We start from the raw sequence: 16,463 nt of genomic DNA on the forward strand, positions 1-16,463 counted from the left end.
GGGCCTGCCCCCGGCGCCCCAGCACCCGGAGAGCCAGCCCCCCCGGCCCAGCCATTCCCCGAGATGCCTGGGCCCCTGGGCCGCTCGCCGTCTCACCCACGTCTGTGTCCCCAGGAGCTGTACCTGAGGTGGGTGCTGGAGGCTCGGCGGCACATCCTGGCCATCCTGCAGGACTACCCATCCCTGCGGCCCCCCATCGACCACCTGTGTGAGCTGCTGCCTCGTCTCCAGGCCCGCTACTACTCCATCGCCTCATCCTCCAAGGTGGGGGCTCCGGGCCCAGCCCCGTAGAGAAGACAGTGTTGGCTCCTCAGAGAGCCCTGGGTCCCTGGGCCGCAGCCCCAGCTCTGCCCCACGTCCGCGGGCACTTTGCTCAAGACTCCTGGGCTGTGTATCCAGAAGGCTGGACCGTAAGATCGCACCCTGCCCTCCGGCCCTGGTGCCAAGAGCCAGTCAGGCCGGCTGCCAGGAAGGGGCTGTGAGCAGGGACCCCGTGACGGGGTGGGTGGCAGGAGGGAAGGGGCCCCGGGCACCGCCACGCTCACCCCTGCACACCCCCAGGTCCACCCCAACTCCGTGCACATCTGCGCCGTGGCCGTGGAGTACGAAACCAAGACGGGCCGCATCAACAAGGGCGTGGCCACCAGCTGGCTGCGGGCCAAGGAGCCGGCCAGCGAGAACGGCGGCCGGGCCCTGGTGCCCATGTACGTGCGAAAGTCCCAGTTCCGCCTGCCCTTCAAGGCCACCACGCCCGTCATCATGGTGGGCCCCGGCACCGGGGTCGCCCCCTTCATAGGCTTCATCCAGGAGCGGGCCTGGCTAAGGCAGCAGGGTGAGTGTGTGGCCCGGGTGGGCTCCATGCAGGGGCCTGGGCCTGGGGCCCCTCACTCACCCGGCTGCCCCTGCCCCAGGCAAGGAGGTGGGCGAGACGCTTCTCTACTACGGCTGCCGGCGCTCTGATGAGGACTACCTATACCGCGAGGAGCTGGCCGGCTTCCACAAGGACGGCACCCTCACCCAGCTCAACGTGGCCTTCTCCCGGGAGCAGCCCCAGAAGGTGAGGCCGGGGCCAGGCCCCAAGGTGGGGGGGTGCGGGGGGCGATCGGCCTCCCTCATAGGCAACCCCGCCCCCAGGTCTACGTGCAGCACTTACTCAAGAAGGACAAGGAGCACCTATGGAAACTCATCCACGAGGGGGGCGCCCACATCTACGTGTGCGGGTGAGTGGGGGGGGGGGGAGGGGGGCAGGGGGGGTGAGGGGGGCAGGAGGGGTGAGTGGGGTAGAGGGGGTGAGTGGGGCCGACGGGGGGGCAGGAGCAGGGTGAGTGGGGCAAGAGGGGGGGTGAGGAGGGCAGAGGAGGGGCTAACTGGGACAGAGGTGGGGGTGAGGGGGGCAGGAGTGGTGGTGAGGGGGGCAGGAGTGGGGGTAAGGAGGGCAGAGGAGGGGGTGAGTGGGACAGAGGTGGGGGGTGAGTGGGGCAGAGGCGGGGGTGAGTGGGGCAGAGGCGGGGGTGAGTGGGGCAGAAGCGGGGGTGAGTGGGGCAGAGGCGGGGGTGAGTGGAGGGGTGAGTGGGGCCGACGGGGGGCAGGAGCAGGGTGAGTGGGGCAAGAGGTGGGGTGAGGAGGGCAGAGGAGGGGCTAATTGGGACAGAGGTGAGGGGTGAGGGGGGCAGGAGGGGTGGTGAGTGGGGCAGAGGCGGGGGTGAGTGGAGAGGTGAGTGGGGCAGACGGGGCGGGGTAAGGTGGGGGGTGAGTGGGGCAGAGGCGGGGGTGAGTGGAGGGGTGAGTGGGGCAGACGGGGGGCGGGTGAGTGGGGCAGAGGCCCGGGGCGGGAGGCTGGCCTGCCCGTGGAGGGCCCTCCCCCAGTGCCGCCTCCGTCCTGCGCGCAGGGACGCTCGGAACATGGCGAGAGACGTGCAGAACACCTTCTATGACATCGTGGCCGAGCAGGGGGCCATGGAGCAGGCCCAGGCCGTGGACTACGTCAAGAAGCTGATGACCAAGGGCCGCTACTCCCTGGACGTGTGGAGCTAGGCCGCCCACCCTGCTCCGCCGCTCATGCCCTACATCATGTAATCACACGCCTCACTCCCTTCTGCCGTCTCCTGGGTGGTTCTGCCGGGTGCGGCCCCGGAGGCAGGCCCAGAACAGAGGCTGCTCACAGCCCAAACCGTGCCCTCCGGTCAGCCCAGGGGGCGCGGCTGAGGGTGACAGGCTGAGGTGTGTGAGCACCTCGCGGCCCTCAGTGGCTGAACACAGGGGTCCGCCTGTCAACTGATGAGGCCTGGCCCCTCCCTGTGATTTTCGATGAGTGTAAATAATTTTAAATAATCTCTGGCCCTTGGAATAAAGTTCTGTTTTCTGTATTTGCTGGGCAGTGCTTGCACAGATCTGAGGCCTCCACCTGGGTCTCCTTAGCTCAGACCCCAGAGACACCTCGGGGGCCCCCAGGTCCCAAGCGGTGGCAGCACAGGACCCCCAAGCCCGTCTCACCCGCAGGAGCACATACACCGAGGCTCTCGGAGCTGTCTTCCTTTATTCAGGCCACTGGCGCCCAGGTCCTCCTCTCCAGCAATGCCTTCAGGGCCCACGGAGCCCACAAAACCCAGGGGAGGGCAGACGAGACCCTCCTGGACACGAGGAGTCCCCACCCCCTCCACACAGAGGTTCAGAAGCCCCTTCCGGGCCAGGGGTGCCATTGGGCAGGGAGGGCCCAGCCTCATTCTTTCTTGCTCCCATGCAGCTGGTTGTGGAATTTCTGGTGCACGACCCGCAGGGTGGTGAAGAAATTGCCAAGGAAGAGGAGGAGGAAGGGGAAGCCGCACATGAGCACCTGGGGGAGCAATCGGGGTCAGGACGGGAGCCAGGCGGCCCTCCCCGCGTCCTCCCCAGGCAAGGGCCCGGCTCACCTGCCACTCTTTGCACTCGGGGTCCCGGGCCAGGTTGAACAACGTCAGCGCGTTAAAAAGCTGCCAGAACTGGGAGGGAGGGGGCTCTTACACAGAGTCCCTGCTCGAGACAGCCAGGTGGACGGGGGGCTCAGGTACAACTTACGTGTCCGAAGAAGAGGAAGGGCAGCAGGAAGGTGAGGCCCCGCCACATCCAGGACTGGAAGCCCTCTGCAGGGGCACAGCGGGGCAGAGAGGCCCCGTCACTCAGAGCCCAAGCCAGAGGCAAGGACAGGCCCTCACGGTGCCCCGGCAGGACCGCAGGGCGGGGCGGCCCTGCCTGACTCACCCACAGTGAGGTCCATGGTGTGCCGCTCGCCCAGGGCGCGCAGGCGGTACAGGCAGCCGCTCTGGTAGTAATACTGGAGGAACTGCACGAAACCTGAGGCGGGGGGGGGCATCAGGACCAGGCTGGAGCCCCAAGCCCCTGCCCGCCCTTCCTGGGGGGCGAGTCCTAAGCAGAGCAGGGACCTCGGAGACACTCACTCTGGTACATGGAGAAGGACAGGAACTGGTTCCGGAACTTCTGGTACATGAGGCCGTCGGGCCTGAGAGCAGAGGGCGGGGGTTGGGGGGGGCGCTCAGGGACGCCCCCCTTCTCCCTGCCCCTCGCTCCCCCGAGGCCCTGGGACCAAGCCGACCCACTCACCATGTCAGCATGACTCCCGACAGGAACGTGGACACGTAGTGATGGAAGACCCACCAGCCTTTGATCCTGCGTCAGGGAGCCGCCGTCACCCCTGTCCCCTCAGCCCCCGGATCAGGGCTCGGGGGGCAGGAAGTGGGGCTGCAGTGGGAGGGAGCCAGTACCACCCTGCTTCTCAGCCATGGCACCCCCTGCCCCCCACTCTGCAGGGCATCCCCAGGGGCGTTCCCCCCCAACCCGCCGGGGGCTGGGCCCCGCCCTCGCCCACCGGGAGCCGTTGTTGATGAGGATGCTCTCACGGATGGTCAGGGTGCAGTAATACCAGACCAGCAGGAAGTTGAAGGCAGCGTCTGTCACCCTGTGGGCAGAGGTGCAGAGGGTGGGTGCTGGCACCTCGAGAGGGTCCAGGGGGCCAGACCCCCCGCAGGACACCCACCTGGAGTTGAGGAGGAAGCGGCAGGTGAAGGAGATGAGAATGAGGATGATGGTGAGGTAGAGCTTGAACTTCTCGTACTCGTCTTTGTAGGCAAACCTGGGGGGACACACTCATGGGGCAGGCTGGGGTGCTGGCAGGGCCCACCCAGGCCTCCCGACGGGCTGCTTGGGGTGCCATCAGGCAGTGGCCCCTGAGCCCCAGGCTCGGCCAGGAAGGCTGGGGCAGGCTGGAAGGGGCCCCGAGGTGGGAGGTGGCGGGGGAGGAGCGTGGCGACCACAAATTACTTAGCCTGCTTGCTCAGGAGTGTCACGTTGACATTGCCCAGAACCAGGCTCAGATACAACCTGGGGGAGGAGAGTAGCCTTCAGCCCCAAGCCCACTGCAGCCACCCACACCCACGACTGCACCGCGACCTCCTGCCAACCCCGAAGGGTGCCATCACCCACCCCATCCAAGCTCCTCTCGTCTGAGAGTCATAGCCGTGTACCAAGCAGCGGCACATGTACGGGCTCCTATTCACACACAAGCCTGAGGCCCAGGCTCACAGTGGTTCAGGGACCGGCCTGAGGCCGCGGAGAGGTTACCGGACACAGCGGGGACTGAGACTGGAGGCCAGGCTGCCTCTCCGCCTCGCCGCGAGCTCCTCCCTCTCCCATTCCCAGCGGCGGCCCCAGCCAACCCTCCCTCAAACCCTCCACCCTGTCACCTTCAGGTAGGTGACATCTTCCCTGCTGCCTCCCCACCCTCCTCTCTGCACGCCCCTCCTCCCTGACACCCCTTCCCAGCGCCCCAGGGACTTCCCTCCAGTGCACACTACACCCCTCCCGCGTCTCACCCTCTGCAGGCCCCACCTCTGAGCAGGTAGAGATGCTCAAGTCCTTCCTGTGTACAAACACACACCCAAACAGAAGCGACTCCTCAGCCCTCATGACGAGCTCTAGTTGCTAGTTTCCAGGCACTGGTTTCTCCTTCCACTCACCTCCAAGCTGTGCAAGCGTGGCCTGAACCTGGCTGTCTCCTCGGCTCTTCTGTCATCCCCAATATCACCTTTCCAGCCCCACCCTCCTGGAAGCGGTTCTCTCCAAGGTCACCCGAACTTCCAGGAAACATTCCCTTTCTGTGTTACCTCTGGCTGGCCCCCCACACTGGCCCCGGGGGGCCATCTGATCTCAGGCTGCTGGCCACTCCCTCCCCTGCCTTCTGGGACATGCTTTCTCCCCGCGGTCTCTCTGCTGGACTGTTTTCCCAGAGTCCCGGGTTCTGCCGCGTCCTCTGCTGCGACTGCAGCTGATCTAAGTGCATAATTGAGCTGTCGCTTCTCCTGCCCACTGGGCCAGAGGGAAGCGCCGCAGGCTGGCTCCTGTGCTGGTCTCTCCGCAACCTTTCACCTCCTACCCTATGCTCTGGACGTGACACCTGCTGTTTGCACCTCTCCAGGTCCAGCCGGCTCCCTCCTCTTAATCCTTTGTGATGCAGCCCAGGCGTCACCTACCCCAAGAGGCTTTCTCCGGCCTCCCAAGTGGTGAGGCACCCCTGTCTGTGCTCTCCCCGATTCTCCGTACGTCCCGCACAAAGCGCCCGTCATCATAGTGAGCTGCCACTGTCACTGAGGCGGTCCCTGAGGGACGACGGGTCTGACAGCCCCCTTGGGTCCAGGAAACCAAGCAGAGGGAGACGGGGCTGTGAGCCGAGCTTGGGGGAGGGGCGGCTCACCCATTCTTCTTGGGCAAGTAGGCCTCCATATCGAAGAAGAGGCCCTGTCGCTCCTTGATCTGGTTTTCCAGCTCCTGCGCGGCTTCCTCGGCCTCTGACGGGAGGGAGGGTTTGCATCTGCAGGTGGGGCCGCAGAAGCCAGAGTCAGAAGCCAGAGTCCCCCCTGGGGGGCAGGGGAGCAGACGCAGCCCAGAGAGGGGAGAAGCCATGCCCAGGGGCACCTCGGAGGCAGCGCCAGCTCCCTACCCCACCCGGCCCGACAGCCACCCCCGGTCCACGGCCAGGGACGTGAGGAGGGAGGGCAGGGGAGCACGTCAGGGGGACAGGTCCTCACTTCTTCAGGACGAGGGCCAGCTCCTGGAGCCGCTTCTTCTGCCGAGCGACGGAGCTAGTACAGCTGTTCTGCAGCTTAGTCAGCTCCTCCAGCTTCAGGCGGTACAGCCGGTGGGTCTCCTGGGGACCAGGGGGGGGAAGGCTCAGGCTGGCGAGGGGACCCCTGAGCCAGAGCCTGCTGGGAAGGGGGTGGGGCACGCATTCGCCCAGGGCTTCAGGATGCAGCCAGATGAGCCAGCCTCAGGAATGCCCCAAGGGTCCTCTCTCTCCAAGGCAGGCAAGGAGACAGAGCTCTTCGGGCAAGCCCAGGAGCCCCCCAGCACCTCGCCCCCAGAAACAGACATGTTCTTGGAAGGCTTTCTTGGTCTCAGCCCATCTACTAGTTGTTCCCACCCCTCTCTGCCCATCCTGAGTCTGCATTCTAAGCCCACACGGGTCCACAGTCTGGACCAAGCAGGCAGCCTAAAGCCATCCATGACCTTCTCAGAGCCTCCTGTCCAGACATCCTGCAAGGGAGAGGGGAGCTGAGGCTGTTCAAGATGACTGCTACTCTGGCACTCCCAGCATCTTCTTTCTGGGTTAAAGGTCACCAGGCTTCAGCCCTTGGACCTCTTGCTGTAAGACCATTCCTCTACCCTTCCCCCCAGCACCTTTGGCCCAGGGCTTCCCAGAGCACTTTGCCCCCTAGGGTGAGTCTTGAGAAGAAGCAGCCTGGAGATAAGGGGCAAGGGGCAGTGTGAGGAAGGCCAGGCAGGGGCTGAGGCCAGGATGGTGGTGCCCAGGCTCGGGAGCCTGGGTCTGCCCTGCTCAGGACCCTGGGGAGAAGCACAAATGATAGCAACTTGGCCAGGACAGGCCAGGGGGCAGTCAGGCTCAATGTGGACAGGAAAGGGCTGGAACCAGTCCAAGAGAGGCAAAGGCCTGATCAAGTGCCCAGCTGGCCTGGGCTCTACCCTGGCTGGGGTTTGTTTCTCATGCTCAAGAACGGGCCACCTCGGCCTACCCCCAGCCACCGCACTCCCCTGTTCACCTGTCCGCAGAACAGCACAGCGGCCCATAGCAGCCAGATCCAGACAATACCCACCCCCGCTATGCCTGGCTTCCACTGGTCTCAGAGAGACTCCCACCCCTGTCAGGCCCATGAGGTCTCTTGGCAGGGCCCCGCCCACCCACTTTCCCCTCACTCTCTGCAGCAGCCACGTGGTCCTGTGTGGTTGGAAGCTGTCCTGCACCCAGGATCAGCCTCGCCCCCATCCAGGGACTTCATCTAAATCCCACTTCTCCGGACCGAGGCCACGCGGCCTCCCGTCCTGCTCCCCATCCACACTCAGCCCAGACCGCCCGGCCCGAGGGAGGGGAAGGCCGGCCCGGCCAGCGCCCATGGCGCGTTTGCTCAGTGAATGACCCAAGACTGGCCCTGGTTAGCTCGGACTCTCCTGGGAGGGGACTAAGTCGGAGTCGGGGCCTCTTTCCGAGATCTTCACGAGGGACCGGAGGTCTGCCCTGGTCAGTAGGGGTCGCGGCGGCTGCGCGGGCGAAAGATACCACCGCCGGACATTGATTTGAGGCCGAAAGGACGGTCCAACCGGGGACACCGGGACCCAAGGCCTCGCCGCCGTCGGGAGCAACACCACGGTCCCCCACCCTGACCCCGAGCTTTCCGCAGCCAGACCCGCGGCTACCCGACCCTTGACCCCGAGCCAGACAGACATGGCTCAGAACCAATGGCAGCCCGCCTTGGCGCTCACCTGGATGCCGTGGAAGTCCTGCTGCAGCTCCTCCCAGTCGCGCAGGCAGTCGCCCAGCGGGCCCGGAGGCGGGGGATGCATTGCGGCCGGGCCGCGGGCCGGAGAAGCCGAGAGTCGAGGACAGCACCGCAACCCCGGCCGGCCGGAGGCACCTCCGCCTCCGCCGCCTCCGCCCCCGTCCGCTTCCGGGCTCGCGCCGCCGCGACCACCAATGGGGAAAAGTCTGGGGCCGCGAGCCCGCTGGCCCCGCCCCCAGCCAGACCCAATCCGGGGCCGGGACGGGGCTGGGGCGGGGCCACAGGCTCCGCTAGCCGCTGGCCTGGCAGCTCTAGCGTGGAGGGCGGCGGCAGCTCCCCGCCGGGGCTCTACGCGGGATGCCAATTGCTGGTGCTGCCAGCAGTGTCCCTGCCGGTCACGCTGGGAGTAAAGCAAGGCCCAGGGAGGTGGCATTCTGCCTCAAACACTTTCCGCCTGGGGAAGCTGCTCTTTGGCAGGGAGGCAATTCCGAGCCTCTTCTCTTGCTTGGATTTTTACAAGGGTCTCTTTATGTCTCCCTGTCTCCAGGTTCACCGCTACTGCCCCTTCACACAGACACCAGGCTACCCTGACTAAAACACAAAGCCAATCCCTACTGTGTCCCTGCTGAAAATTTGCCGGTGTCTCTGCCCTGCTTACCGGGAGGTGCCAAAGACCTGCAGCCATCCCAGGCTCCGCTCCAGTTCAAGTGGTCACTAAAGCCCACTGCCTGAAAAGCCCTAACCCCTGGGCAAAAAGCCACTGCTTGAGGGCGTAGGCTTCTGTTGGGGTGTCAGGGGAAGGGGTCCGGGGCCGCCCCTCCAACCCTCTGTGGAGTCCTAGCAGGCAACATGGCGTTCACCTGTATGCCTCGGCCCTGTCCAGGTAGTGGAAATGTTTGCTGAATGAACGTGGACAGACCTGTTAAAATTCTCCATCAGTCCCCTTGTCCGTAGACTCCAGGCTTTTTCGGTGGGTGCTGCCCTCACTTGGAAGCCCATTTCTGAGGAAAACTCCCTTTAAGACCTGAGGAATTTCTAGAAACCCTGGCATGGGGTTGGAATGGAAACAGTGAGAGACTTTATTTTGGGGGGCTCAAAATCACTGCAGATGGTGACTGCAGCTATGAAATTAAAAGACGCTTGCTCCTTGGAAGAAAAGCTATGACCAACCTAGACAGCATATTAAAAAGTAGAGACATTACTTTACTGACAAAGGTCTGTCTAGTCAAAGCCATGGTTTTTCCAGTAGTCATGTATGGATGTGAGAGTTGGACTATAAAGAAAGCTGAGCACAGAAGAACTGATGCTTTTGAACTATGGTGTTGGAGAAGACTCTTGAGAGTCCCTTGGACTACAGGGAGATCCAACCAGTCAATCCTAAAGTAAATCAGTCCTGAATATTCATTGGAAGGACTGATGCTGAAGCTGAAGTTCTAATACTTTGGCCAGAAAGAACTGCAAAGAACTGACTCATCTGAAAAGACCCTGATGCTGGGAAAGATCAAAGACGGGAGAAGGGAACAACAGAGGATGAGATGGTTGGATGGCATCACCGACTCAATGGACAGGAGTTTGAGCAAGCTCCGGGAGTTGGTGATGGACAGAGAAACCTGGCGTGTTGCAGTCCACGGGGTTGCAAAGAGTTGGACATGACTGAGTGACTGAACTGAACTGGTGTGGGGGATGGGAGGGTGGGAATCTCTTTGTGGTGAACATAGCCAGGCAAAAATGAGTGGGGAGCAACGAAAGGAAAGATCCAGCCCACAAGCAATGGACCAGTGGGAGCACGGAGGAGTGCTGGAGATGAGGTAAGGAGATGCCCTCGTGTCATGAGTCTCTCAAAGCTGTGAAGCCTGGCACCTGAGCCAAGGCTGGGCTTGGCATCCCTGGGGCTGGGGATCTCTGCCGGTGGGTGGGCATTTTGACACCCCCTGTGGAGCAACACAAAGCTGGGGGAAGACTTGGAGCTCCCCTGGGGCAGCCTCCCAAGGGACCACGTTATGGGAGACAGGAGGGCAGCTGCTCTGGCAGCCAGATGCTCCTCCCAGGGCAGCCTCTGGAGTGCAGTGGGGGTGATCCAGACGCCCTCGGGATGGGTTCTTGCTGAGTCTGAACACCTGCTATGTGGCACCAATGAGGAAGAACCATTGCAGGAGGCTGACACGAGGCTCCAGGCAGCAAAGGCCTTCTTATTCCTTGGCTACATACCCTGGCCCACTACCCACAAAAAGCCCCCAAGTCAGGTTCTTCTGGCCCCATAGCTGGACCACAGAATCAGTAGGGTGGATTCTGGATGTCCGTGACGATGTCTCCGATGACAACCTTCTCCCACTCTGACAGCTGAGCCACCAAAGCGCGATTTGGACGCATGTTGGTTTTACACTTCTTGAGGTAGGCCCAGGACCTCTGTGAACCAAGGAGAGGAAAGCAGACTTCAGGGTTGGACCTGGGCCCCTTCCACCTTGAAGAGAGCCAGCTCAGGAGGGCAAGAGACACTTGCCCAGGGGCTAGCAGCAGAGCTTAAGGGCAGGACAAAGAAACAGCAGCAGCCTGGGGTTAACAGACTAGGGCGAAGCAGTCAAGGAGCTGGCTCTGCCTTGGGCAAGCCCCTCTGCACCTCTGCTACTGAATACAGAGACGGAAGTCACTCTTCTGTCAGATGGCTCCTGTGAAGGCTGAGAAAACATGTGAGACCTACTGTGGACGAGGAAGCACCATGCCCATGCCTGCCACTCAGTGCTGCCTCAAAAAGATTTGCACTGGATTTCCCTGGTGGTCCAGCGGCTAAGAATCCTCCTGCCAAGGCAGGAGACACGGGTTTGACCTCTGCTCCCAGAAGATTCCACATGCCTCAAAGCAACAAAACCAGTGCACCACAGCTACTGAAGCCTGAGTGCCCTAGGGCCCATCTGCAGCAACACAAGAAGCCCCCGCGGTGAGAAGCCCACCCATGCACCACAACCAAGAGTGAGCCCCACTCGCCACACGTAGAGAAGGCCCTCAGGTAGCAACAAAGACCCAGCACAGCCAGAAAGACTATAAAGAAATAAAAATGAAGGTTTGCATCAGAAGTGGGTAAATGAATGGAAAGAGGAAGAGAACCTCGGCAAATTCTCTGAAGAAGGAAAACTGAAGCTGCCTTCATTCACGTGCCCATCCCCAAATACAGGAAAGGTTATCACATGAAGGAAGGTCATCAGCTGGTCCCCATCTGATGGAGGAAAAAGGCAAAAGGCAAAAGCGGTGCCTCAGCACGCTGTGAAACAGAAGGAAACTATCTCAACATAACAAGGGTCACGTATCAAACAGGTCACATCATACTCAGTGGTCAAAGACTGAAAGCTTTTCCTGTGAGACTAAGGGGAACGAGGCAAGGATGCCCACTTCCACCACCTGTATTCAACACTGTACTGGAAGTCTTAGCTGGGGCAATTAGGAAAAAAGAAAAGAAAAGGCGTCCAAATCGTAAAATATGAAGTTTTGCAGCTCTGTTTGCAGCTGATATGAACTTAAGGATCTCATATGCAGAAAACCTTAAAGAGTAAAAAACAAACAAACAAAACTACAACTGTTAGAATGTAACAAAGCTGCAGGATACAAAATCAGTTGTGTATCTAACTAACAATGAGCAATCTGAAAAGGAAGTTAGGAAATTTTCATTTATGCTAGCATCAAAAGAATAAAACTCTTAGGAACAGGGACCAAAATGAGCAAGGGGGTGGAAGAAAGGAAGAAGCTTCCAGAAGGTTGGGTAGTGGGGAGACAGTGAGTGAGTGGGCTTCAAAGCAAAGCAGAAGGCTTTGTGGCAGAAGTTACTAAGGGAGAATATGAGGAAGGCGGGGGAAAACAGAATAAGGCGTTCTCGTCACAAGTAGAGAGGTGAGCGCTGTTCTGGTACAAAGTGTAGACTTGGGGAAGTGGAATCCCTAATCTGCCACACGGGCCAAAAATTAACCTTTTAGAAGCCAGATGGCCCAGGGCAAAGTTGCACAAATAGTAGCCATGTGTTAAGATATCTGGAGAACATGGTAATAAAAAGCATGTTCACAGAGTTTGCATTTGCCTCTTAAAAAAACTCTCAAAAATGTGTGTATCAAGGGGATGTACCTCAACATAATGAAGACCACACATGACAAGCTGACAGCTAACATCATACTCAACAGTGAAAAGCTGAAAGCTTTTCTCTAAGATCAGAAACAAGACAAGGATGCCTACTCTTGCCACGTTTATTCAATATAGTTTTGCAAGTCTTAGAGTAAGAAAAAGACATCCAAACTGGAAAGGAAGAAGTAAAACTGTCTCTCTTGGCATACAACACATTATATATAAAAACCCCAAAGACTTCACAAAGACACTGTTAGAATGAATAAACAGAGCAACAAAGTGATAGGATACAAAATCAATATACAGAAATCAGCTACGTTTCCACACGCTGATAAAAAACTATCAGAAAGAGAAATTAAGAAAATACTTCCAGTTGTGTCAAAAGGGTAAAATACCTAGAAATAAATTTAACCAAGGAGATGAACAACTTGTACACTGAAAACTATGACAACAATAAAAGAAATTAAAGACACTAGTAAACAGAGAGAGAGCCCATGCTCATGGATTGGAGGGATACTGTTAGAATGTCCATACCACCCAAAGCGATCCACAAACTGAACATAAACCCTATCAAAATCCCAATGGTATCATTCAGAGAAACAGAACAAACAGTCCTAAAATTTGTATGGTACAACAAGACTCCAAATAGCCAAAGCAATCTTGAGGAAGAAGAACCAAGCTGGAGGCATCATACTTCCTGGTTTCAGACTATATTGCAAAGCTATAGTAATAAAAACAGTATGGTACTGGCATAAAACATAGACATATATATCATTGGATCAGAAGAGAAACCCCAGAAATAAGCCCATACATATATGGCCAATTTAGGATAAAGAAGCTAATAATATGCAATGATGAAAGAATGGTCTCTTCAATAAGTAGTGCTGGAAAACTGGACAGCCACATGCAAAAGAATGAAAGTGTTGGGAATTCCCTTTCAGTCCAGTGGGACCACTATCTTACACCATACACAAAAGTCAATTCAAAGTGGATTAAAAGCTCGAATAGAAGACCTGGTACCATTAAACTCCTAGAAGAAAATAGGCAGTAAACTCCTTGACATCAATTTGGTGGTGACTTTTAGGAACTGACACCCAAAGAAAACAAAAGCAAAAATAAACAAGTGGGACTACATCAAACTAAAAAGCTTCTGCACAGCAAAGAAAACCACCAACAAATTAAAAAGGCAATCTGGACTTCCCTAGTGGTCCAGCGGTTAAGGCTCCACATGTCCATTGCAGGTAGGCACAGGTTCAATCCCTGGTGGGGGAACTTAGGTCCTGCATGCTGTGCAGTGCAGTCAGAAAAAAAAAAAAAAAAAAAAAGATTACAGAGAAGCCTTTATATTGTCACCTTGCTTATTTAACTTATATGCAGAGTACATCATGCAAAATGCTGGACTGGATGAAGCACAAGCTGGAATCAAGATTTCCGGGAGAACTACCAATAACCTCAGATACGCAGATGACACCACCCTTCTGGCGGAAAGCAAAGAGGAACTAAAGAGCTTCTTAATGAAAGTGAAAGAGGAGAGTGAAAAAAACTGGCTTAAAACTCAACATTCAAACAACTAAGATCATGGCATCTGGTCCCATCACTTCATGGGAAATAGATGGGGAAACAGTGGAAACAGTGTCCGACTTTACTTTTCCTGGGCTCCAAAATCACTGCAGATGGTGACTGCAGCCATGAAATTAAAAGACGCTCACTCCTTTGAAGAGAAGTTATGACCAACCTAGACAGCATATTAAAAAGCAGAGATATTACTTTACTGACAAAGATCTGTCTAGTCAAAGTTATGGTTTTTCCAGTTCAGTTCAGTCAGTTCAGTCGCTCAGTCATGTCTGACTCTTTGTGACCCCATGAATCGCAGCACGCCAGGCCTCCCTGTCCATCACCAACTCCCGGAGTTCACTCAGACTCACGTCCATCGAGTTCGTGATGCCATTCAGCCATCTCATCCTCTGTCGTCCCCTTCTCCTCCTGCCCCCAATCCCTCCCAGCATCAGGGTCTTTCCCAATGAGTCAACTCTTCGCATGAGATGGCCAAAGTACTGGAGCTTCAGCTTTAGCATCATTCCTTCCAAAGAAATCCCAGGGCTGATCTCCTTCAGAATGGACTGGTTGGATCTCCTTGCAGTCCAAGGGACTCTCAAGAGTCTTCTCCACAGACTCAAAAGCATCAATTCTTCGGTGCTCAGCTTTCTTCACAGTCCAACTCTCACATCCATACATGAGCACAGGAAAAACCATAGCCTTGACTAGATGGACCTTAGTCGGCAAAGTAATGTCTCTGCTTTTGAATATATTATCTAGGTTGGTCATAACTTTTCTTCCAAGGAGTAAGCGTCTTTTAATTTCATCGCTGCAGTCACCATCTCCAGTGATTTTGGAGCCCAAAAAAATAAAGTCTGACACTGTTTCTACTGTTTCCCATCTATTTCCCATGAAGTGATGGGACCAGATGCCATGATCTTCGTTTTCTGAATGTTGAGCTTTAAGCCAACTTTTTTACTCTCCTCTTTCACTTTTTCAAGTGGCTTTTTTTTTTCTCAAGAGGCTTTTTAGCTCCTCTCCACTTTCTGCCATCAGGGTGGTATCATCTGCATATCTGAGGTTATTGGTAGTTCTCCTGGCAATCTTGATTCCAGCTTGTGCTTCTTCCAGTCCAGCGTTTCTCATGATGTACTCTGCATAGAAGTTAAATAAGCAGGGTGACAATATACAGACTTGACGTACTCCTTTTCCTATTTGGAACCAGTCTGTTGTTCCATGTCCAGTTCTAACTGTTGCTTCCTGACCTGCACACAGATTTCTCAAGGGGCAGGTCAGGTGGTCTGGTATTCCCATCTCTTTCAGAATTTTCCACAGTTTATTGTGAGCCACATAGTCAAAGGCTTTGGCATAGTCAATAAAGCAGAAATAGATGTTTTTCTGGAACTCTCTTGCTTTTTCCATGATCCAGCGGATGTTGGCAATTTGATCTCTGGTTCCTCTGCCTTTTCTAAATCCAGCTTGAACATCAGGGAGTTCACGGTACACGTATTGCTGAAGCCTGGCTTGGAGAATTTTGAGCATTACTTTACTAGCATGTGAGATGAGTGCAACTGTGTGGTAGTTTGAGCATTCTTTGGCATTGCCTTTCTTTGGAATTGGAATGAAAACTGACCTTTTCCAGTCCTGTGGCCACTGCTGAGTTTTCCAAATTTGCTGGCATGTTGAGTGCAGCACTTTCACAGCATCATCTTTCAGGATTTGAAACAGCTCAACTGGAATTCCATCATCTCCATTAGCTTTGTTCATAGTGATGCTTTCTAAGGCCCACTTGACTTCACATTCCAAGATGTCTAGCTCTAGATTAGTGATCACATCATCATGATTATCTGGGTCCTGAAGATCTTTTTTGTACAGTTCTTCCATGTATTCTTGCCACCTCTTCTTAATATCTTCTGCTTCTGTTAGGTCCAGACCATTTCTGTCCTTTATCAAGCCCATCCTTGCATGAAATGTTCCCTTGGTATCTCTAATTTTCTTGAAGAGATCTCTAGTCTTTCCCATTCTGTTCTTTTCCTTGATTTCTTTGCATTGATCGCTGAAGAAGGCTTTCTTATCTGTTCTTGCTATTCTTTGGAATTCTGCATTCAGATGCTTATATCTTTCCTTTTCTCCTTTGCTTTTCACCTCTCTTCTTTTCACAGCTATTTGTAAGGCCTCCCCAGACAGCCACTTTGCTTTTTTTGCATTTCTTTTCCATGGGGATGGTCTTGATCCCTGCCTCCTGTACAATGTCACAAACCTCACTCCATAGTTCATCAGGCACTCTATCTATCAGATCTAGTCCCTTAAATCTATTTCTCACTTCCACTGTATAATCATAAGGGATTTGATTTAGGTCATACCTAAGTGGTCTAGTGGTTTTCCCTACTTTCTTCAATTTGAGTCTGAATTTGGTAATAAGGAGTTCATGATCTGAGCCACAGTCAGCTCCTGGTCTTGTTTTTGTTGACTGCATAGAGCTTCTCCATCTTTGGCTGCAAAGAATATAATCAATCTGATTTTGGTGTTGACCATCTGGTGATGTCCATGTGTAGCGTCTTCTCTTGTGTTGTTGGAAGAGGGTGTCTGCTATGACCAGTGCATTTTCCTGGCAAAACTCTACTAGTCTTTACCCTGCTTCATTCCGCATTCCAAGGCCAAATTTGCCTGTTACTCCAGGTGTTTCTTGACTTCCTACTTTTGCATTCCAATCCCCTATAAAGAAGAGGACATCTTTTTTGGGTGTTAGTTCTAAAAGGTCTTGTAGGTCTTCATAAAACCGTTCAACTTCAGTTTCTTCAGCGTTACTGGTTGGGGCATAGACTTGGATAACTGTGATACTGAATGGTTTGCCTTGGAGATGAACAGAGATCATTCTGTCATTTTTGAGACTGCATCCAAGTACTGCATTTCGGACTCTTTTGTTGACCATGATGACTACTCCATTTCTTCTGAGGGATTCCTGCCCACAGTAGTAGATGT

The 16,463-nt window shown here is 55.6% G+C and overlaps 3 protein-coding genes across 17 annotated transcripts in view; 1 reads left to right on the plus strand and 2 right to left on the minus strand.

Annotated features, from left to right (window-relative positions):
- Positions 1–2,366, plus strand: part of LOC101115252 (NADPH--cytochrome P450 reductase) — a 68,605-nt gene extending 66,239 nt beyond the window's left edge. For all 8 annotated transcript variants that reach the window (XM_027961642.2, XM_027961640.3, XM_060405970.1 and 5 more), the window contains 5 exons: positions 115–264; positions 562–832; positions 912–1,057; positions 1,135–1,220; positions 1,890–2,366. In XM_027961642.2, the coding sequence (XP_027817443.1) occupies positions 115–264; positions 562–832; positions 912–1,057; positions 1,135–1,220; positions 1,890–2,034 (798 nt within the window). In that variant the 3' untranslated portion in view covers positions 2,035–2,366. The remainder of the gene's footprint in view (positions 1–114; positions 265–561; positions 833–911; positions 1,058–1,134; positions 1,221–1,889) is intronic.
- A 151-nt stretch (positions 2,367–2,517) lies between these two features.
- On the minus strand, positions 2,518–7,980 carry TMEM120A (transmembrane protein 120A). Its single transcript, XM_027961645.2, has 12 exons — positions 7,825–7,980; positions 6,078–6,196; positions 5,744–5,860; positions 4,315–4,374; positions 4,031–4,126; positions 3,863–3,952; positions 3,598–3,663; positions 3,435–3,496; positions 3,238–3,330; positions 3,055–3,119; positions 2,910–2,978; positions 2,518–2,833 (listed from the first exon to the last, which is right to left on the minus strand). The coding sequence occupies exons 1-12, from the start codon at positions 7,903–7,905 to the stop codon at positions 2,720–2,722; spliced, it is 1,032 nt and encodes a 343-aa protein (XP_027817446.1). The 5' UTR covers positions 7,906–7,980; the 3' UTR covers positions 2,518–2,719.
- Positions 7,981–10,010: 2,030 nt separating this feature from the next.
- STYXL1 (serine/threonine/tyrosine interacting like 1) overlaps positions 10,011–16,463 on the minus strand; it is a 30,665-nt gene continuing 24,212 nt past the window's right edge. For 5 of the 8 annotated variants that reach the window (XM_027961796.3, XM_027961797.2, XM_015104216.3 and 2 more), the window contains one exon: positions 10,011–10,247. In XM_027961796.3, the coding sequence (XP_027817597.1) occupies positions 10,116–10,247 (132 nt within the window). In that variant the 3' untranslated portion in view covers positions 10,011–10,115. Of the gene's footprint in view, positions 13,233–16,463 lie in introns of all 8 variants that reach the window. The other 3 variants (XM_060405976.1, XM_060405974.1, XM_060405975.1) reach the window with 1 other exon arrangement.

Source organism: Ovis aries, chromosome 24 (genome assembly GCF_016772045.2).
Source record: "Ovis aries strain OAR_USU_Benz2616 breed Rambouillet chromosome 24, ARS-UI_Ramb_v3.0, whole genome shotgun sequence".
NCBI classification, from domain to species: domain Eukaryota; kingdom Metazoa; phylum Chordata; class Mammalia; order Artiodactyla; family Bovidae; genus Ovis; species Ovis aries.

What these genes read in the sequence shown, in the direction of transcription:
- TMEM120A (XM_027961645.2), bottom strand. Translation starts at nt 7,905, where the DNA reads ATGCATCCCCCGCCTCCGGGCCCGCTGGGCGACTGCCTGCGCGACTGG. An exon ending in AGGACTTCCACGGCATCCAG is followed by an intron (nt 6,197 to 7,824) that starts GTGAGCGCCAAG and finishes CCTGGTCCCCAG; the next exon opens with GAGACCCACCGGCTGTACCG. An exon ending in CTCATCAACAACGGCTCCCG is followed by an intron (nt 3,664 to 3,862) that starts GTGGGCGAGGGC and finishes TCCCTGACGCAG; the next exon opens with GATCAAAGGCTGGTGGGTCT.